The sequence below is a fragment of the Molothrus ater genome, chromosome 26, assembly GCF_012460135.2.
Source record: "Molothrus ater isolate BHLD 08-10-18 breed brown headed cowbird chromosome 26, BPBGC_Mater_1.1, whole genome shotgun sequence".
Classification (NCBI taxonomy): domain Eukaryota; kingdom Metazoa; phylum Chordata; class Aves; order Passeriformes; family Icteridae; genus Molothrus; species Molothrus ater.
This window is the reverse complement of record NC_050503.2, coordinates 5029646-5051008: the sequence shown is the minus strand read 5'-3', so window position 1 is coordinate 5051008 and position 21363 is coordinate 5029646. Positions and strand designations below refer to the sequence as shown.

Here is a 21363-nt window from a genome sequence, read left to right as displayed (position 1 = left end):
AAAGCCGGGCAGGAGCCAGGCTGGAGCTGGCAGGATTCCCTCCCGGCGCTGGGCGTTAATGAGAGGGGTGTTAATGAACCCATCCCACCGGCTCAGCGCTGCCTGAACGGCTCCAAACCACCACGGGACGCTCACCGGGGGGAAAACCGAGACGGAAAATGGGCTGGGGAAGGGCTGAAAGGACAACAAAGCCCAGGGATCGGGTTCCTGAAGCACAGGATGTGGAGTCCTGCAGGAACGGGCTCTGTTCCTGCTCCTCAGAGCTGGGATTTTCAAGGGGTTTCGGATAAAAAAGGAGCTGCAGATGGATGGAAGCTCCTGGGTTCCCTGGTTTTCCGTAGGAATGGGATTCTCTGCTGCCTTGGGGTGAGGGGGGGGGTGGCAGAGGCACAGATCTGGCAGCAGCCCCGGGTCTGGGAGCCTCCCCAGTGCCACCCCAAGTTTTGGGCTGGGTTTTTTCAGCTTTGCCTTCCTAAAGCTCTTTATTTTATTTCGCAGAGAGCTTTAGGAGCTGGAGCCCAGGGCAGGGCTGGGGTTGGATGGCAGGGCAAGGCTGGCTGATAAAATCTGATTTTGGCTGCAGGGGCCCAGGTGGGGGAGGCGTTCCTGTGTTCTGCTCTGCTGCCCTGGGAGCTCTCAGGGAGAGCATCAGGGAGCCAGAGCAGCACTGGGGGGCTCAGGAGGTGGCCAGGGGCAGAATTCGAGAGTCCTCAAGAGCCAAGCAGGGATTTGTGTTCCCCTCTGGCCTGGGATAGAATCAGAGAATGGAACTGTGGAATGTCCTGGGCTGGGAAGGGCCCGCAGGGGTCTGCAAGCCCAACCCATCACCAAGGGCTGGACCTGCAGCCCATGACCAAGGTCACCTGAGAGACCAGGACTCCAACCCTCCCTGGCAGCCCTTTCCAATGTCCAGTCCCTGTTTCTGGGAGGGATTTCCTCCTGCTGTCCATCCCAAACTTCCTCTGGGAGAGGCTGAGGAGAGAAGCAGAGACTCCACAAATGGCTGAGTTTTAATGACCCCCAGCATCCCCTGATCCCCAAAACCCAACTCCCATCCTCTGTGCCCTGGATTTGGGTGGTGTCCAGGGACCAGGACTCCAACCCTCCCTGGCAGCCCTTTCCAATGTCCAATCCCTGTTTCTGGGAGGGATTTCTTCCCTGCTGTCCATCCCAAAATTCTCCTGGGATGGGCTGTGGAGAGAAGGAGAAACTCCACAAATGGGAGAGTTTTGGAGACTCTTCATGGCCCCCAGCATTCCCTGAGCCCCCAAAACCCAACTCCCATCCTCTGTGCCCTGGATTGGGATGGGGTTTGGGTCCAGGACTCCAACCCTCCCTGGCAGCCCTTTCCAATCTCCAATCCCTGTTTCTGGGAATGATTTATTCCCTTCTGTCCATCCTAACCGTCCCCTGGGAAGGGCTGTGGAGAGAAGCAGAAACTCCACGAATGGCAGAGTTTTAATGACCCCCAGCATCCCCTGAGCCCCCAAACCCCACCTGAGCTGGCTTTGGGTGGGGAAGGGGACATTTTCCATGCTGCCCGTGGTGTTTTCTGTGCCTTGCAGACGTGGATGAGTGCGGGGCCATCCCAGGCGTGTGCGATGGAGGTGACTGCACCAACACCGTGGGCAGCTACGTGTGCTCCTGCCCCCGCGGCTTCATCAGCAGCCCCGACGGCTCCCGCTGCCTCGGTGAGGGGGGAAATGCGGGATTTGGGGCGGGATCAGGGCCGGGAATGCCCGCACAGGGCTCGGGGATGGTGCCGGGATAGGTGGGGAATCCTCCTCCTCCTCCTCCTCCTCCTCCAGGCTGCTCCATCCTGAGCCCGGCCGGGCTCGCTTGGTCTTTGTGCCTCTCCAGGATTTGGGGTGTTGGGGGGGGGTCTCAGTGGGGGAATGGGTTGGGAAGGGTGTGAGGAGGAGGAGGAGGAGGGTTGGGAGGAAGGTGTGGGGCTGGGAATGTGGGGGGGAGTGAGGAAGGAACTGGGAGAGGGGCAGTGAGGAAGAGATTGGGATGAAGGACCGGGGCTGGGAATGTGGGGACAGTGAGGGAGGGATTGGGAGAAAGGAGCAGGGCTGGGAATTTGGGGGGATTGAGGAAGGAACTGGGAGGAAGGCTTGGGGCAGGGAATTTGAGGGGAATGAGAGAGGGATTGGGAGAGGAGCAGTGAGGAAGAGATTGGGAGGAAGGCTTGGGGCCGAGAATTTGGGGGAAGTGAGGAAGGAACTGGGAGAGGAGCAGTGAGGAAGGAATTGGGAGGAAGGAGCAGGGCTGGGAATGTGGGAGCAGTGAGGAAGGAATTGGGAGAAAGGAGCAGGGCTGGGAATTTGGGGGGAATGAGGAAGGAACTGGGAGAGGAGCAGTGAGGAAGAGATTGGGAGGAAGGCTTGGGGCCGGGAATTTGGGGGCAGTGAGGAAGGAATTGGGAGAGGGGCCGTGAGGCAGGATCCCCGTGCTCCTCTCACAGAATGTCCCATCTGGGTATTCCCAGTTTTCAGGAGGGCCCCAGACTCTCCCCCTCCCCATCCTGTGCTGGTGTTTTCCACCAGTGCTCCCAGTGCAGCTGGGCTGGCCGTGGTGTTGGGCTGTGGAAGTCCAAGGGAAAGCTTGGAGCCCTCCCTGGAGCACAGGGGGACACAGGGACAGCCCCAGCTGCACATCCCTGCTCGGCAGAGGGACAGGGAAAGGGCTCCAGGGAAAACAGTCAGGGAATTTTATCACCTCCTGCTGCTGCTTCCTGCTCCCAGCACGGCTCATCAATCCCAGCGGCTCCGGGCTGGTACTCACAGGGCTCAGCTGGCTCCATCCCCCTGGAATCAGCCCTTGGGAAAGAGCTCCTAGCCCTGAGCTGCTTCTCTGGACCCTTCTGGATCCAGCACAGACAGATCCCCCATCCCTGTGGGGCTGCCAGGGAACCTCCTGCACATTCCCTGGGAGCCTCCTTGCCCCCACAGCATCCAATTCCTGCCCTCCTTCCCCAATTCCTGCCCTCCTTGCCCCCACAGCATCCAATTCCTGCTTTCCTTGCCCCCACAGCATCTGATTCCTGCCCTCCTTCCTTCAATTCCTGCCCTCCTTCCCCAATTCCTGCCCTCTTACCCCCACAGCATCCAATTCCTGCCCTCCTTTCCCCATTCCCGCCCTCCTTTCCCCATTCCCGCCCTCCTTCCCCCCCCCAGCTCCCCAGTTCTGGCCCCAAAGCCCTTCCCAGGCTGCTGTGGGAATCCCAAATCCCAATCCCCCTCAGGCCTGGCCCATTTTGGCTCCAGGTGTTCCCATCCCAAAGCCCCAAACTGGCCCCACTCCAGGGCTCTCCCCAGCCTGAGCTCTGCTGCCTCCAACCTCCAGAGCCTGCGGCGAATTGTTTGAATTTTTAACAGATCAAAACTCCTTTCCTGTAAATATTTGATGGTCCATTGGTACCAAACCCCGGTTCCTGGGGTAGAGGGGCAGCTCTGTGGTTATTCACACTCAGCAAATAAATCCCAGGGTTTTTTTTGGTTTTTTTTTTCCCCCCCTGGTCTGAAAGTCCATTTGCCTTCAGGAAGATGAGGATGAGGAGATTTGGGAAGAGGAATTCTTCCAGCACAGGCAGGGATTGGTGGTGCAGTGCAAAGTGTCAGGCACAGCTTTCTGTGGAAATGAATTCAGCAAAAAAAAAAAAAAAAAAGAAAGAAAAAAAAAATAATCAGCTCCAAATTCTTTTCTAGCCACGGATCCTGGAGCAGAATTAAATGTTTTAGTTCCAGGAGGGGAAAAAAAATGTTGTGAAGTGTGAGTAAAAAGTAAAGCCCAAGTCTTCTTGTTTGGGAAACTGATAGATTTTAATGGGAATGGAATTTTTTTCCTGCTGTTTCCCAGCCCTGCCATGAGCCCAGAGGGGTGTGACAGTTCTGGGATGAGTCATGGGGACATTCCCCACTTTCCTTGAAACCAAGAGCTTCAAGAAACGAAAATAAATAAAATTAGAAAGGCCAGATTTAAAAATAGTGCTGAGCTGATTGAGCTGCACTGGACTCTGACTGCACCTGAGCTGGCTCTGGGTGCTGCAGCTCCTTTTTGGGATGGGCTGGGTTTGTTTTGGCAGAACCCACAGCTCCTGCTGGGCTGGGGCTGCCCTGGCACCCAAACCTCGCCAGTTCTGTCCCAGGGGGGGTTTGTGTGGAGAGTTCGGGGTTCCAGGTTTCCATCCCATGAAATAAAGCCAGGGAGCAGCTGGGAAAGTGGGAATGGATAAATAATGAATAATGTGGGCACTTCTAAAGCGTCAGGAGAGGGGACACTGCCAGCCTGGAGGTGACAATGTAAAGGTATTGAGAGGGGCACCAGCACTTGCTCCGTTCCCCTCCCCTCCCAGCAAAGCAAACACCTTTTTATGGCACTGCAAGAATCTCAAAAAGCAAAGTTTTCACAGTTTTCACAGCTGGCACAGCAACACCCAGAGCTGGAGCTGACCCCCAGTGCCAGGAGCTGCTTTCAGTGCAGTAAAACCCCACCAGGAGAAAAACCCAGAGGAACATTCATGGGAGCATTAAAAAAAAAAAAAATATATATATATAAAAATTAGCCTTTCAGTGCATTCCCAGACATGCACATGGTGTTCCTTCCTCCCTCCCTCCCTGCCACCCAGCTCTGCTGCTCTGGCCTTTTTTGAGCTCCTTTTTTGCCCTGCAGAGCTCTGGAGGGTTTGGGCTGTGCCTCTCCTGGGGCAGCAGCAGCAGATTCAGCACCTCCAGTTCTGGGTCTTGCTGAGCCTGGCCCAGCCCTGGGCTCAGCCAGGCTGGGGAGGTTTCACTGAGGGCTTTGCCTGTCTGAAGTTCCCCTTTTTTTTTTTTTTTTTTTTTTTTTTTGATGCACTTTGGTCTAAGAAAGAGGAAAAGGGGAACCTGAGGGGATCCTGGAATGGGTCAGGAGGGATCTCAGAGCTCCTCCAGGACATCTCCCACCGGCCCAGCTTGGTGGGATGGGCTGTGCTGGATGATCTCTGCTGCCTCTCCTGGCATCAGGACCCCTCCATGGGATGGGTGCAGGCCCTGCAGACCCCAGAGCCAGCCTGGGAGTGCTCCTGTCCCCCGAGGATGAGCAGGACCCCCTTCCCCTCCTGCCCTGCCATCCCGGCTGGACCTGGTCACCCCCTGGGCTCAGTCCCCACCTCTGAGCTCTCTCTAATCCCAGCTGGAATTTCCCCTCCCCTCTCCCCTGCAGCATTTTCTGCTTTTCTGGGGTTTTGTGCAAGCTGGTGCCCTGGGACCCAAACACCCCCAGGGCTTCTCCTCCCCTTCCTGAGGATTAGGGGCTGATCCAGCTTTGCATTCAATCCCTGCTTTTCAAATCCCCTTCTCCGGGTCTGGCTTTGTGTCTGCCGGTGTTTTTGGTGGGTAAAGTTTCCTGAAAGGAGCAATTCTGCCTGAACCCAGCTCTGAGGAAGGAGCTGCTGGTTTGAACTGGGGTCACTGTGCCCTGGGGGTCCCCGAGCTGTGCTGGGAGCAGAATCCAGCCCCAGATCAAACAGCCCCGGGCCATTAATTCCAATTACACTCCCGGGAAGTGGCAGCCACACCCCGGGAGACTTTCCCCCTCATTAACCGACTTGAGAAAAAGCAAGGTGGGAGAGCAGGAGGGGAAGATTCCAGGTTTTCCTGGAGGGCTTGGTGCCAGGTGGACGGAGCCTGCTGGATGTGAGAGACCCTCAGTGCCCTGGGCCTGGGCCAGGAGCCACAAACGCCCCCCAGCAGGGCCAGGGCTGGGGTCAGGGGGGCCAGGCTGAGACAGGGCATGGCCGGGAGAGATTCCATCGGGAATGGGCCCTCAGGAGCTGCCTGGGAGGGTGGTGGTGCCACATTGTGACCGTGAGTCTTCTTCCTTTCCCTGTCCCTGTTCCTCTCCTTCTCCCTGTCCTTTTCCCTTTCTCCCTGTCCCTCTCCCTTTCCCTGTCCCCATCCTTGTCCCTCTCCCCTTTCCCTGTCCCCTGTTCCTCTCCCTGTCCTTGTCCCTGTTCCTCTCTTTCTCCCTGTCCTTTTCCCTTTCCTTCTCCCCATCCCCATCCCTGTCCCTCTCCCCATTTCTCGTCCTCTCCCCACCCCATCCCCGTGCTGTCCCTGTCCCTGTGCTGTCCCTGTGCTGTCCCCACCCTATCCCGGTCCTGTCCCCTCAGACCAGCGCCTGGGCACGTGTTTCTCGGCGCTGCTGGGCGGTCGCTGTGCCGGGGACGTTCCGGGCCAGGCCAGCAGGATGCAGTGCTGCTGCGACTCGGGGCGCTGCTGGGCCATCGGCCAGACCCCCGAGGTGTGCCCGGTGCGGGGCTCGGGTGAGTCACCCCAAAAGCGGCACCCCAAAAGCGGCACCCCAAAACCCTGTACCCCAAAACCGGCACCCCAAACCCTGCACCCCAAAACCGGCACCTCAAAACCGGCACCCTAAAACCAACACCCTAAAACCGGCACCCCAAACCCGGCACCCCAAACCCTGCACCCCAAACCCTGCACCCCAAAACCGGCACCCCAAACCCTGCACCCCCAAACCCTGCACCCCCAAACCCTGCACCCCAAACCCTGCACCCCAAACCCTGCACTCCAAAACCGGCACCCCAAAACCGGCACCCCAAAACTGACACCACAAAACCCTGCACCCCAAACCCTGCACCCCTAAACCATGCCTGTTGGAAAATGAGGCTGGAAAAGCTTTCCAGGTGCCACCAAACCCAGTTCCCAGGTGCCACCAAACCCAGACCCCGAGGTGCACCAGGTATTTAGGGGCACCAGCACTGGGTCCATTCCCCTCCCCTCTCAGCAAAGCAAACTGTGCATCCCCTCCTTCAGCCCCAGCTCTGAGCAGGGCAGAGCTTCTCCATGCCCATCCTTCCCTGCCTGGAGGGACCCCAAATGTCCCAAAAATCCTCTGCCAGACCCCCTGGCCCCCCATGGCACCATGGGGTCGGGGTGTTCAATCCCTCCTGGTCCTTCTGCCCCATTCCCATAATTTCCTACCCCCGTTCCCACCAGGACCCACCCTTTGCTCCCCTCGGGGGATGCAGGCACTGCAGCCAAAGCCCTCTTTTGTTTCAGACGAGTACCGCAGGCTCTGCATCGAGGGGCTCCCGGTCATGCCAGGCTTCCCCGGGAACTTCCCAGGAATTCCCGGATTCGGGCCCAACGGGGTCGGGCCGGGACTCAACGGGCCCGGGGGCATCGGCCCCAACGGGGCCAACGGGCAGGGCGGGATCCCGGGGCTGCCCGGGATGGGCCCCGGGAGCTCCAGCATCGGTAATTCCGCCTTTGTCCCGGGTTTGTCCCGGGTTGTCCCGGTTTGTCCCGCCTTTGTCCCGGTTTGTCCCGCCTTTGTCCCAGTTTGTCCTGGCTGCCCAGCCCCAGGGCAGCCTCACCGAGGCTGGAACACCACTCACGGGGTGTCCTGGCTCGGGGGAGAGCTGGGATGTGGCGCTGATGCTGAGCCCCCACCAGGATCCAGCGAGGCTGGGTCTGGTCTGGAATCACTCCCTGATTCCCAAATAGGCTCCCAAAAGCTCCAGATAGGAACGGAGCTTTCCCATCACTGCCTCAGTCTTGTCCTCCCCGCCTTGCACCTCTCTGACATCCCCCCACGGAGCTCCTGGGACATCCAAAGGGTCCCCAACCCTCCCTGTGTCCCCCAGGAGCTGCCACCCCATCCTGAATCCTGGGGACATCCCAGGGCTCCCCAACCCCTCCCAGTGCTTCACCCAAGGGCTCCCCAACCCTCTGTGTGCCCCCCAGGAACGGCCACTCTGAACCAGACCATCGACATCTGCAAACACTTCACCAACCTGTGCCTGAACGGGCGCTGCATCCCCACCCCGTCCAGCTACCGCTGCGAGTGCAACATGGGCTACAAGCAGGACGTCCGGGGGGAGTGCATCGGTGAGAGGGGCTGCCCCAAAGCTCCCAGGGCTCCTCCAGGCTGCTCCTGCTGCTCCTGGGCTCTGCTGTGCCTCAGGGTCCCTCACGGGTGGGGCTTTCCCCCCTTGCAGATGTGGACGAGTGCTCGAGCAGCCCCTGCGTCCACGGGGACTGCGTCAACACCCCGGGCTCCTACCACTGCAAGTGCCACGAGGGCTTCCAGAGCACCCCCACCAAGCAGGCCTGCATTGGTAAGGGCTGTCCCCCCCTTTTTGGGGGGTGGCAGAGGTGGCAGAGGGGTCAGCAGAGCCCCTGGCACCAAGAAAGGGTGGTAGGGGTGAAATGCAGTGTGGGGTCCCCAGCAGGGCCAGGCGTAGGATGGGGTCTCTCCAGAAGTTTCCTCTGCCTTGGCTTTCCTTAAAATTTTCTGGTGGTAGTCAAGGGAGCTGCAGAGTCCTCCCCAAGAACAGAATCCTGTTGGGAGAGCAGGGGGTGTTCTGGGCCGTGTTGGTGTGGATGCAGCATTTCCAGCAAAGGCTGTTCTGCCAAGAGGCTGCTGCAGGTGAGGGACTGCCAAAAAAACAGGGATGGGAAGGGACTGTTCCACCACGGGAACAACGAGCAAAGGCAGATTCCCATGGCAGTGCCCAAGCTTTGAAATGTTCATTTTCTCCCTTCCTGACAAAGCGGCTTCCAAAGGCTCCCCCACTGCCCGGCAAGGTGAGAAGGTTCCGATTTCCCAAGTGGGGTTTTTGAAGATGAATTCCCGTGTCTGAGGGCACTGCCTGGGTTTCTCACAGGGGATATTGAGCTGGGACCGCTCCTGTCCCTCCCTGCTGCCACTTTTTGGTGCTTTCCCTGCAGACATTGACGAGTGCATCATGAACGGGGTCATGTGCAGGAACGGGCGCTGCGTCAACACCGACGGCAGCTTCCAGTGCATCTGCAACGCCGGCTTTGAGATCACCCCCGACGGCAAGAACTGCGTGGGTGAGGCTCCCCTGGCCTCCAGCAGCTCAGGGCTGGGCTGGGACCACCTCCTCCCTGGGCTGATAATCTGGGCTGTCCCCCCAAGGAGAGGGCTGGGGAGGGGTTTCTGTGAGGGGGTTTGGGGTGCAGGGGATCAGCAGGGCTGGAGCAGGACAGCTCTGACCAGGAAAGGTGACCCTGGGCTTGCAGCTGATGCTCTTGGAGGTTCCCCCTCCATTTCCCCCTCTGCTTTGAGGCCCAGCACCCACAGTTTGGCCATGGGATGGGGCACAGGGGGGTTTGGGGCACAGGAGGGTCTTGCTGCAGCTCTGGGGTGCTGTCTGTGCCCCCAGACCACGACGAGTGTGCCACCACCAACATGTGCCTCAACGGGATGTGCATCAACGAGGACGGGAGCTTCAAGTGCATCTGCAAACCCGGCTTTGTCCTGGCTCCCAACGGGCGCTACTGCGTGGGTGAGTGAGCCCCAGCTGGGCTCTTCCCACCCCCAGACCCTGCCCACATTCCTCAGGGCACCTGTGAGCTCCTCAGGGCAAGGGGAGATGAGAAATCCAAGGGTGTCTCCAGGCAGCTCCTGCTGTGCCGCCAGAAATTGTCCTTTTGTGGGACAATGGGCAAAAGGGGAAAGGTTCTCATGTCCTGAGCCCCTGTCTGTCCTGAGCCCCTGTCTGTGTGTCCTGAGCCTCTCTCTCAGTGTCTTTGACCCTCTGTTTTAGTGTTCTGAGCCTCTTTCAGCGTGACTTGAGCCTTGTCTGTGTCCTGATCCTCTCTCTGTGTGTCCCGAGCCTCTCTCTGCATGTTCGAACTGCTGTCCGTGTGTCCTGATGCCCTGGCCATGTGTCCTGAGCCTCTCTCTGCATGTCCTGAGCTCCGGTCCATGTGTTCTGCCCCCGTTCATGTGTCCCAGCCCTCTCTCTGTGTGTCACAACCCTCTCTCCTCATCTCCCTACCCTCTCTCCATGTGTCCCAGCCCTCTCTCTGTGTGTCCCAGCCTTCTCCTCATAGCCCAACCCTCTCTCCCTGTGCCCCAGACCCCTTTCCTCATGTCCCAGTCCCCTTTCCTCATGTCCCAACCCTCTCTCCCTGTGTCCCAGACTTCTCCCTGTGTCCCAGTCCCCTTTCCTCATGTCCCAGCCCTCTCTCTGTGTGTCCCAGCCCTCTCTCCCTGTCGCCTAGCCCTCTCTCTGTGTCCCAGCCCTCCCTCCATATCCCCCACCCCTCTCTCCGTGTGTCCCAGACCTCTCCCTGTGTCCCAGTCCCCTTTCCTCACGTCCCAGCCCTCTCTCTGCGTGTCCCACCCCTCTCTCCCTGTCCCCCATCCCTGTCCCTGTCTCCCACCCCTCTCCCTGCCCGGTCTCACCCCTCTCCCCTCCCCGCCCTGCCCAGACATCGACGAGTGCGAGACGCCGGGGATCTGCATGAACGGCTGGTGCATCAACACCGAGGGCTCGTTCCGCTGCGAGTGCCTGGGGGGCCTGGCCATCGGCGTGGACGGCCGCGTCTGCGTGGACACCCACATGCGCAGCACCTGCTACGGGGGCATCAAGAAGGGCACCTGCGCCCGCCCCTTCCCCGGCGCCGTCACCAAATCCGAGTGCTGCTGCGCCAACCCCGACCACGGCTTCGGGGAGCCCTGCCAGCCCTGCCCGGCCAAGAACTCGGGTGAGGCCACGCCTGGCTGGGCCATGGTGTTGGTTGGGACATAATCCATCATCCACAATCCATAATCTAAAATCTACAATCCACGATCCACAATCCATGATCCATAATCCACAATCCATAATCCATGTTCCATAATCAACAATCCATGATCCATAATCCACGATCCGTAATCCATATCTGTAATCCATATCCATGATCCATGATCCATAATCTACAATCCACAATCCACGATCCATAATACACGATCCATAATCCACAATCCATATCCATAATTTATGGATAAATTATAAACGGGGTGGAAGTTGCAAGTGGGAGTATCGGCATTGAAATGTACAAGGTCACAGCAGCGAGGCTGGGAGAGCTCAAGGGGAGCTTGGACAGCGCTCCCAGGCACAGGGTGGGATTGTTGGGGTGTCTGGGCAGGGCCAGGGGCTGGGCTGGATGATCCTTGGGGTCCCTCCCAACTCACCTCGTTCTGTGATTGTGTTGTATGAGCATAAACAGGCCTAGAGCTGCCCCTGTGACAAACACAGAATTCAATCTTGGTGGGTTGAAGCCCTCAGCTCAGTGAAGCTCCCTGAGGGGAGTGTCCTGCCACGCTGATGGCTCTGTTGTGCTCTGTCCCCAGCGGAATTCCAGGCTCTCTGCAGCAGCGGCATCGGGATCACGGCTGATGGCAGAGGTGGGTGCAGGATTCCAGAGGGATGTGCAGGATTCCAGAGGGATGTGCAGAATTCCTCAGGGGCGTGCAGGATTCCACAGGCACATCCCACAGCACCCTCAGCTGCTTTTCCTGTGGGAGCTGTGCCAGGAGAGGCTGGAGCTCCCATCCCTGCTGTGATGGGAATGAGCAGTGGGACCCTCCTGGTTGTTTCCCTCCTCTGCTCTCCAGCTCCTCCTTGGGGTGTCCCAGGCAGAGGGAGGTGACAAACTGTGCTGCCAAGGGGCTGCTTTGAGTTCCAAGAGGTGCCAGTGCCAGCCCTGGGCAGTGCTTGGAGCAGCCAGGCAGCCCTGCCAAGCCTTCCACAGGGAAGGAGCCAGAGGCAAAGCCCCAGTGGCTCCTTGGGCTCCCATCCAGGGCTCCTTGTCCTGGCCAGAGGCAGCCCCAGGGGAATGATGAGACTCTTTCTAGCAAGGCCACACTCTGGTCATTCCACCCCTGCCTGGAGCCAGGGCTGCACTCAGAGCCTTCCAGGCTGGGTTTCCCTGGGTGGAAGTGAGCTCCAAGAGCGTGGGGACAAAGGCCAGCAGTGCCTGGGCAGCCGTGGCCATCTGGCACTGTGGGGACCCTGTGGTGCCAGCACAGCCTGCCTGGGGTGGAATCTCTGCCCTGGCACCGGGGCTTGGCTCCAAAAGGGCAGACAGAGGAAGGGATGCTGCTGCAGGGAAGGGACGGTGCCCACCTGGCTGCCACCCTTCTGGATTACTCAGTGCTGAACCCAGGGGTAATTCAAGGGCCTGAGCTCGGTGCTGGGATAAAGAACACTCTGGGATGTCACACAGGGACCTGAGAGCCCTGGCCATAAAACTGGGCTTATCCCAGCCCCTTATCCAGCTCTCTCCTCCTGAGCTCAGAGCCCCGGGCTGGCTCAGGACAGGGAGAAGCTGTGGCTGCCCCATCCTTGGACTGTCCAAGGCCAGGCTGGACAGGGCTTGGAGCAGCCTGGAATGGTGGAAGTGGAACAAGGTGGGCTTTAAGGTCCCTCCCAACCCAAACTACTCTGGGACTCCACGGTTCCTGCAGCGAAGAGCCAGGGGGTGGAATGTTTCTGTCTTTGCATTTGCTGTGCTCCACCTCACGTGCCTCTTTTTGCCTGTCAGACATCAACGAGTGCGCCCTGAACCCCGACATCTGCCCCAACGGGATGTGTGAGAACCTGCGGGGCAGCTACCGCTGCATCTGCAACCTGGGCTACGAGTCCGACCCCACGGGCAAGAACTGCGTGGGTGAGTCAGGGCTGGGGCTCGGGGGGCTCAGGGGGTGCCAGGCACCTCCAGGAGCTGCTGCAGCACCTGGTCCCCTCCAGCACCACCCAAATTCCTCCACAGAAGTTGGGCTGGGAGGAGAATGGGAAGGGTGGAAGCTGGAGAGCTCATGGGTTGGGATAAGGATTTCAGTGGGGAAAGGAAAACGAGGAATTTGTGCCCTGCTCCCCGTGGGCTGGTGTTCAGCACCTCCAGGAGAGCAGGGGCAGCTCTGATTTCTGCCCTGGGAGCAGGGACAGGACCCAGGGAATGGCTGGAGCTGTGCCAGGGGGGTGGGATGGACAGCAGAGAAAGGTTCAGGGATTTGGGATGGAGAACAGGGAAAGGTTCAGGGATTTGGGATGGAGATCAGGGAAAGGTTCTGGGGTTTGGGATGGAAATCGGGGAAAGCTTCAGGGATGGAGATCAGGGAAAGGTTCTGGGATTTCAGATGGAGATCAGGGAAAGGTTCAGGGCATCCCAGGAAAGGCTCAGGGGTTTGGGATGGAGATCAGGGAAAGGTTCAGGGGGTTTGGGATGGAGATCAGGGAAAGGTTCAGGGGGTTTGGGATGGAGATCAGGGAAAGGCTCAGGGGTTTGGGATGGAGATCAGGGAAAGGTTCAGGGGGTTTGGGTTGGAGATCAGGGAAAGGTTCTGGGGTTTGGGATGGAGATCAGGGAAAGGTTCTTCCCCCTGAGGGTGCTGGGCACTGAATTTCCCCAGGGAATGGTCCCATCCCAGCCCTGCCAGAGCTCCAGGAGCCCTTGGGCCCCACTCTGGGACAGGCTGGGGTTGTTGGGGTGCCTGTGCAGGGCCAGGGGTTGGATCAGATCCCATGGGTCCCTCCCGTGACTGCGTGGGGGAAATTAACCCTTCCCAGCCCAAAGCAGCTCACGGATGCCACGTCTGTCCCCAGATGTGGACGAGTGCAGCGTCAACCGGCTGCTGTGTGACAACGGGCTGTGCAGGAACACCCCTGGCAGCTACACCTGCACCTGCCCCAAGGGCTTCGTGTTCCGCACCGAGACCGACACCTGCGAAGGTAACGGGGCCAGGCAGCCCCAGCACCTGCAGAAACCACGGCCTGAGCTCCTGCCTGGAGCTGCACACCCCTGCTTCCCTCCCCTCTGCGCTGCTCTGGGCTGCAGCAGCTGCACCTTTGGGGTTCAGGGGGTTTTACCTCATTTTTAGGGTGGTTTTTTTTCTGGGGGTTTTGGTGATATTTCACACTGGGTTCAAAGCAGAATGGACACCTGACCCCAAGACATCTGAGCCTGGAAACCAGAGCAATTTCCTCCAGGGCCACAAAATTTGAGCTTGAGGCCTGACCAAAATTGCAAGGTTTGGGGAATTTGATTGAAAGGCTGTGATTTGGAGGAGGAAAAATGGTTTCCTGTGTGCAGAGGCCTCAAATATTTGCGAACTGGCACTTTGCACACAAGTGCTCCAACCACCCTCAACCCAAATAAATTTTTTTAAATCTTGTCTTTTTTGATATTGTTATTAGGGCTATTTATATTGCATGTTTATATCTATAATTTATAAATTTATATGGAATATATATAATTTATAATTGATTATTAATTCTATAATATATTATATATTACATATTATCTTATATGTTATATATAGACAATATAATAAATATATACTAGATATTATATAATATATTATAATATATATTATAGATTATATTATATATTATAGATTTTATTATATATAATAGATTATAATATATATAATATATAATAGATATAAAACATACCATATATTATATATATATTTATGATGTACTATAGAAGTATCTTATATAATATTTTATTTTCTTTATATTTTACGTTTTTATATTTTATATTTATGTAATTTCTATATAACATACTTTATATATTTATATATAATATATTTTAACACAGTTTGAATTTTATTTTTCTATTTAAAACCACGTAAAAAACAATTTAAACCCACCATTCTTCACTCTCTGCGCTCTCACCTCCTCCAGTTTGTGTCCCCCCAGGGCTGTGTCCCTGTCACTGCCCCCAGTGACCTTTGTCCCCTTGTCCCTTTGTCCCTTTGTCCCCGCAGACATCAACGAGTGCACGTCCAACCCGTGTGTGAACGGGCTGTGCAGGAACAACGCCGGCTCCTTCGCCTGCGAGTGCTCCCCGGGCAGCAAACTGGACCCCAGTGGCACCATCTGTGTGGGTGAGCAGGGCCAGCTCCTGCCAGCCTGGGTGGCACTGCCAGTGTCACCCTGCAGCGTCACCTGGACTGGCACGGGGACAGGAATCCCACAGGGCAGGGATGGATGGGATGATGAGGGGGAATTCCTGGCTGGGAGGGTGTTGGGGGCCTGGGATGGATTTCCCAGAGCAGCTGTGGGTCCCTGGAAGCGTCCAAGGCCAGGCTGGAGCACCTTGGGACCAGGGAAGGTGTCCCCATGGCAGGGGTGGCACTGGAAGGGTTTTAGGGCTCTGGGTTGTGCTTGTAGCCACATCCTAAGGGATCAGTGACTCCCAGGAGCAGTGGGGAGGGACAGCCCTGCCCAGCTGCCTCTCAGGGCTGCCAGCCCCGGGCTGGGGGCACGGGGCAGCCCCTGAGCCCCCGGTGTGTCCCTGCAGACAGCATGAAGGGCACCTGCTGGCTCAACATCCAGGACGGGCGCTGCGAGGTCAACATCAACGGGGCCACGCTGAAATCCGAGTGCTGCGCCACCCTGGGGGCAGCCTGGGGCAGCCCCTGCGAGCGCTGCGAGATCGGTGAGGCTCTGCCAGGCCCGGGCGTTCCCGAGGAAATGCTGGAGCGGGGATGGAGAGCAGGAACAGGGAGAGATCCCCACAGGGTGCTTGGGCACTGCCAGCGCTCCCAGGGGCACGGTGGGGTGGGTGGGGTGCTGTGGAGGGTCAGGAGTTGGGCTGGGTGATCCTGTGGGTCCCTCCCAGCCCTGGGTATTCCATGGTTCTGTGGGAGAGCTGGAAGGGTTTCCTTGCTGACGTCCTTGTCCCTTGCAGACACCGCCTGTCCCCGGGGGTACGCCCGCATGAAGGGGGTCACCTGTGAAGGTAATGTGCTGCAGCGAGGGAAAACTGCTTTCCTTGGGAATGTGGTCACTGTTCTCCTGCCTCTCCGAGTCTTGGGGGGGATCTCCACTCTCTGGCCCCGTGTCTGTGTGTCTGTCTGTCTGTCCGTGTGTCTGTGCCCAGATCCTGGCTCTGTTTCTGCCCGGTTTTCATGGGTAAGTTGCCGCTTGGAGCCCGGTGGGCAGCTCTGGGCTCCTCCCAGCTCCTCCAGGAGCCCCTTGAGGCCCCGCTGGCCGCGTCCCCGTGCCACCCCTCACCATCCCTGATATTTTTGATATTGTTATTAGGGCTATTTATATTACATGTTTATATCTATGATTTATATATTTAGATGGAACATATAATATATATATAAAATATATATATATAATATATAATATATAATATATATATTATATATATAATATATTATATATTATATAATATTATACATATCATATAATATATAATATATAATATATAAAAATAATATATAATATATAATATATAATATATAATATATAATATATAATATATAATATATAATATTATATATATTAAATATATATAATATAATATATTATATATATATTTATTTATATATATATATATATAATTTTTTAATATATATATATATATTTTTTTTTATATATATATGTATATATCTGTGCCACCCCACAGACGTGAACGAGTGCGAGGTGTTCCCGGGCGTGTGCCCCAACGGGCGCTGCGTGAACTCGGCCGGCTCCTTCCGCTGCGAGTGCCCCGAGGGGCTGACCCTGGATGGCACTGCCAGGACCTGTGTGGGTAAGGACACCTCCTCCTCTGCCCGCATCCTGCCCTCCCGCTTGCCACCTCCCCACCAGGAATTCCTGGGAATTCAGTCATACCTGAAAGACCCCAAGAAAACCTCCCAGCCGAACCAGAGTTTCAGCTTTTATAGTTGCTTTCATAGTTTTTCAGGATATTTACACTTACTTAACAGAAACATTCACTGCCCATTAGTCATAAAAAAGAAACAAAGTTCTCAATAGGTGAACAAGGAGCCACATCATTCTGTGAGCCAGCTAGAGTCCCTGTCTTTTAACTTTCTCTCTTCCATCCCGTTGTCATGGGGGTAGCCTTGGCGTGGTGGTGTTGGCAGGGGTCTCAGAACGAGGGAAGAGATGAGAACCTTGACTCCATGTTTCAGAAGGTTGATTTATTATTTTATTATAAATATTATATTAAAAGAAAATGATATATTAAAACTACACTAAAGAAAGAGAATAGATTTTGTCAGAAACCTAGCAAAGATAAAAGAATGATAATAAAATCTTGTGACTGACTAGAGAGTCCAAGGCAGCTGGACTGTGATTGGCCATTAATTAGAAACAACCACATGAGACCAATCACAGGTCCACCTGTTGCATTCCACAGCAGCAGATAACCATTGTTTACATTTTGTTCCTGAGGCCTCTCAGCTTCTCAGGAGAAAAATCCTGTCAAAAAGATTTTTCATTAAATATGTCCATGACAGCCTTGGTGTCTTCCTCGAGAGAGATACGGGGCTTTCCTTATCTTCAGGAAGCCTTCGCTGGCTCACAAGAACAGCACAAAATGCCTTTCCTACAAGAAGGCCTAGAAAAACTTAAAAAATCAGGGCGACAAGTATTGGAATAATTACCAATATAGCTGGACAGGACGTGCCTGAGCTTGTCTGGCTGAACCAAACAGCAGAAACTGTGGTGTTTGACCCCAGGGACACTTTTGGCTGGCTGGGTGTGTGGTGTTTCACCCCACAGACACTTTTGGCTGGCTGGGTGTGTGGTGTTTGACCCCAGGGACACTTTTGGCTGGCTGTGTGTGTGGTGTTTCACCCCACAGACACTTTTGGCTGCCTGGGTGTGTGGTGTTTCACCCCACAGACACTTTTGCCTGGCTGGGTGCTGCAGCTGGGCACGTGGGGACAAACCCAGGCTTGCAGGAGCTCTGGTGGTGCTGGGATGGAGCTTCCCCCCATAACAGGGGCTGCTCCTGGGGTTTCCCTCTGCCAGAGAAGCTTTAAGGCGATGGTGAAGGAAAGGAGCCGGTTCTGATGGAGGGTTTGGATCCAGAGCTTTATTCTGGCCAATCACTCGTCACCTTCTGGAATTCCAGGACTACAGACAGTGCTGGGAGGGGACAGAGAGGGGAAGGGAGAGGTGGCTGACCCACCTGGGAGGGAACAACCACGGGAGGGACCGGATTTCTGAGGCAAACGCTGCCATCACAGCGCGCCGGGCAAGCCCGCGGTGGGCAGCAAACCCACGCGCGTGCTGTGTCCCCAGACGTGCGGGTGGAGCAGTGCTACATGCGCTGGGACGAGGACGAGTGCACGGAGCCGCTGCCCGGCAAGTTCCGCATGGACATGTGCTGCTGCTCCGTGGGCTCGGCCTGGGGCTCCGACTGCGAGGAGTGTCCCCGCGCCGGCTCTGCCGAGTTCAAGGCGCTGTGTCCCCGCGGGCCCGGCTTCGCCAACCGCGGCGACGTGCTCTCGGGACGGCCCTTCTACAAAGGTGAGTGTTGGAGTCACCAGTATCACAGCTGGGACCTGCCTCGGCTTGCCTGGCCCCTGGTGCTGAACCAAACAGTGGCAACTGTGGCGTTTCACCCCAGGGACACTTCTGGCTATCTGGGTGTGTGGTGTTTCACCCCACAGACACTTTTGCCTGGCTGGGTGCTGCAGCTGGGCACTGCAGACAAGTCCAGGCCTGCAGGAGCTCTGGTGGTGGTGGGATGGAGCTTCCCCCCATAACAGGGGCTGCTCCTGGGGTTTCCCTCTGCTGGAGAAGCTTTAAGGCCATGGTGAGGGAAAGGAGTCGGTTCTGATGGAGGGTTTGGATCCAGAGCTTTATTCTGGCCTCTGAATCCAGCACCAGCTCCAACAGAACTCCCTGAGCCCGTGGTTGCTGCTCCTTTGAACCCTGGGGAGAGGGGCAGGGAAGGGGCAGGGAGCCACCAAGCAGGGACAGGAGGGGAGGGACAAAGGACACCTGGATGCCCAATGCCCCCCAGGGGTAGAGGGCATCCTTTGGATCTGCCAATTACTCAATGCCCTTCTGGAATGCCAGGACTGACAGACAGTGCTGGGCAGGGGTCAGGGTGGGGAAAGGAGAGGTGACACTGACACACCTGGGAGGGAATCTGCAGGACCCAGGTACTGAGGTAAACCCTGAAATCACACTGCAGCAGGTGAGGAAGGGAAGTCAGGGCTGGCGCTTGAGCTGAGGGGGTTCTCAGGTGGAGCTGGGGGGGTTCATGGAGAGCCCCCCGGGCTGGATGTCTCTGATGCCCCCAGATGTGAACGAGTGCAAGGTGTTCTCCGGGCTCTGCACCCACGGCACCTGCAGGAACACCATCGGCAGCTTCAGGTGCATCTGCGGCAACGGCTTCGCTCTGGATGCTGAGGAGAGGAACTGCACAGGTGAGGGACCCCCCCCTCCCCTCCCCGGGCTGTTGCTGCTGCCTTTGGGGGGCTCAGAGGGATGGGGGTGCCCAGAGGGGTCCCTGCCGTGGGGAGGAGCCAAGGGCAGGACCATGAGCAGGAGTGTCAGGGCCAGGGGGGACGGGGTTTGGAGCAGCCTGGGACAGTGGAAGGTGTCCCTGCCCATGGCAGGGGTGGCACTGGGGGGATTTAAGGTCCCTCCAACCCAAACCATCCTGGAACTCCATGATTCCACAAGGCTCCTCCTGCCTGTGGGGTGAAGGCTCAGCCCTGCCCCGGGGAGCAGCAGAGCTGCAGCCTCTCCAAGGATGGGGGATTCCTTTGCCTGCTGGTCCCTGGTGAGCCTGCAGGCAGCCCAGCCCTGGCTCTGGCCCTGCTGGTGGCCTGTCCTGCCCCACTGCCTGTCCTTGTCCCCATGTTAGCATTCAGGAGCACATAATCACAGAATGATTACATGAAGGTGCTTTTATTGAAGAGCTCTGGGTGTCAGGGCTGCACAGACCCAAATCTGACCCAACATGGTTTCGAGCTGAACATGTTTTATATTCTATTATATAGCTTACATATTAATTATTAAACTTACACAGTTCTATTGTATACATTGATTTCACCCAAGCATGGATTTCTCGTGATCCCCCTCAAACCCCTAACATAGTTTCTCATGATTCTTTAAACAATAATTATATCTAATCACATCTAACAATTACATCATTTATCACATACTGACAACACACTTCAGCTTCACACGATCCAGCAAACACAAGGCCTAACATTTCCCAGGGCCTGCCTTTAACATTTTCCCTACTGAGCCTGACTTTCTTTCTAACTCCCTGAATTTCCTGTGATTTTAAAATCCTCTCCTGTCACCCAGACATCGACGAGTGCCGCATCTCCCCCGACCTGTGTGGCCACGGCTCGTGCGTGAACACCCCGGGCAGCTTCGAGTGCGAGTGCTTCGAGGGCTACGAGAGCGGCTTCATGATGATGAAGAACTGCATGGGTGAGCAAGGCTGAGCCCCTGAGGGCACCTCCTGACCCTCCTGGGACAGGGCAGGGCCCTGGGGCAGGGCAGGGCACAGCCAGAGCTGCCCAGCTCCCCAAACACTGCACGGATCAATTCTCATTTCCATGAGGAGCTCTGGGACTCCCTGTGCCCCCTTCCACCTCTGGGACTCCCTGTGCCCCCTTCCACCCTCTCAGTTATAGGGGCTCTGGGACTCCCTGTGCCCCCTTCCACCTCTGGGACTCCCTGTGCCCCCTTCCACCCTCTCAGTTATAGGGGCTCTGGGACTCCCTGTGCCCCCTTCCACCTCTGGGACTCCCTGTGCCCCCTTCCACCCTCTCAGTTATAGGGGCTCTGGGACTCCCTGTGCCCCCTTCCACCTCTGGGACTCCCTGTGCCCCCTTCCACCCTCTCAGTTATAGGGCCTCCCTTCACCTGCCCTTTTAATCTCCCTTTATCCTCACACAGTTCCTTACAGCTCCTCCCGCCTGCCCAAGGCTTGTTTTTATTCTGTCAGAGTCTCATCTGTTTTCAATTGAATAATTTCTTGTTTGGAGCTTAAAAAAAAATCCCATCAGTGACCTCAGTACCTCAGTTTGTCTCCAACAGCTCAGCCAGACTCCTGCTGTCCTCTAATTCCTGGCATTCCATGTTCCTGTCCTCTGTCCAGCCAGACTCACTTGTCTCACTGACCTGCTCTTAATATTCTGCTTTGGCTTGGACTTTCAAACCACTTCAAGCCATGATTCAACACCATTTATTTATTTTTCATGTTTTATTCTCTGTGCTCTTTAAAATAAATCACTGTCCCTGGCAGGGGCTTTGTCTTTTCCGCACAATTTGCAGCGTGGGTTTCCGCAGCTCCCACTGATCACCCTCCTCCTCCTGCTCCATTTCTGGGACCCTGGGAATGTCACAGTCCTCACCCATGACCTGCTGCCTTCTTGCAGTAGTCTGATTTCTAATCTTTATAGAAGGATATTAATTTCATTGTTCTTTTTTGAAATTTAATGCTCACTCTTACTTGTCCAATTCCACTTTATCCTTTTTTTTCTGGGTGACAGGGAGCTGAGTCATCTCACCCCAAAGGGGGTGGTGATGTTTTGTCATTGCCTGTGGTCAAGGATTAACTTCTTCCCACCTGTGTTTGGCCAAAGAATTTGGCTTCAGCCTCCTGAGGGAGGAATTCTTTGCAACCTGGGGCAGGGGACAGCACCAGCAGTGAAAATGCAGCCTGGGATTCACCAGGAGCAGGCTCCCGCTGATCTGGGGGTGTTTGGTAGGGACCTGTCACCCCCCATTTTCTGGTGTATCCCAGCCCTCTTTACCTGAACATCTCATCAGTG

The 21363-nt window shown here is 56.1% G+C and overlaps 1 protein-coding gene across 1 annotated transcript in view; it reads left to right on the top strand.

The window, feature by feature from the left end:
* LOC118696973 (fibrillin-2) overlaps positions 1–21363 on the top strand; it is a 73422-nt gene that overhangs the window by 28432 nt on the left and 23627 nt on the right. The window contains exons 8-25 of the mRNA XM_036399393.2: positions 1566–1691; positions 6155–6307; positions 7065–7262; positions 7752–7895; positions 8006–8125; positions 8739–8864; positions 9197–9319; positions 10251–10526; positions 11155–11208; positions 12348–12473; positions 13409–13534; positions 14575–14694; positions 15111–15248; positions 15501–15551; positions 16230–16355; positions 17858–18085; positions 18868–18993; positions 19886–20014. Coding sequence (XP_036255286.1) covers positions 1566–1691; positions 6155–6307; positions 7065–7262; positions 7752–7895; positions 8006–8125; positions 8739–8864; positions 9197–9319; positions 10251–10526; positions 11155–11208; positions 12348–12473; positions 13409–13534; positions 14575–14694; positions 15111–15248; positions 15501–15551; positions 16230–16355; positions 17858–18085; positions 18868–18993; positions 19886–20014 — 2490 coding nt within the window. The remainder of the gene's footprint in view (positions 1–1565; positions 1692–6154; positions 6308–7064; positions 7263–7751; positions 7896–8005; positions 8126–8738; positions 8865–9196; positions 9320–10250; positions 10527–11154; positions 11209–12347; positions 12474–13408; positions 13535–14574; positions 14695–15110; positions 15249–15500; positions 15552–16229; positions 16356–17857; positions 18086–18867; positions 18994–19885; positions 20015–21363) is intronic.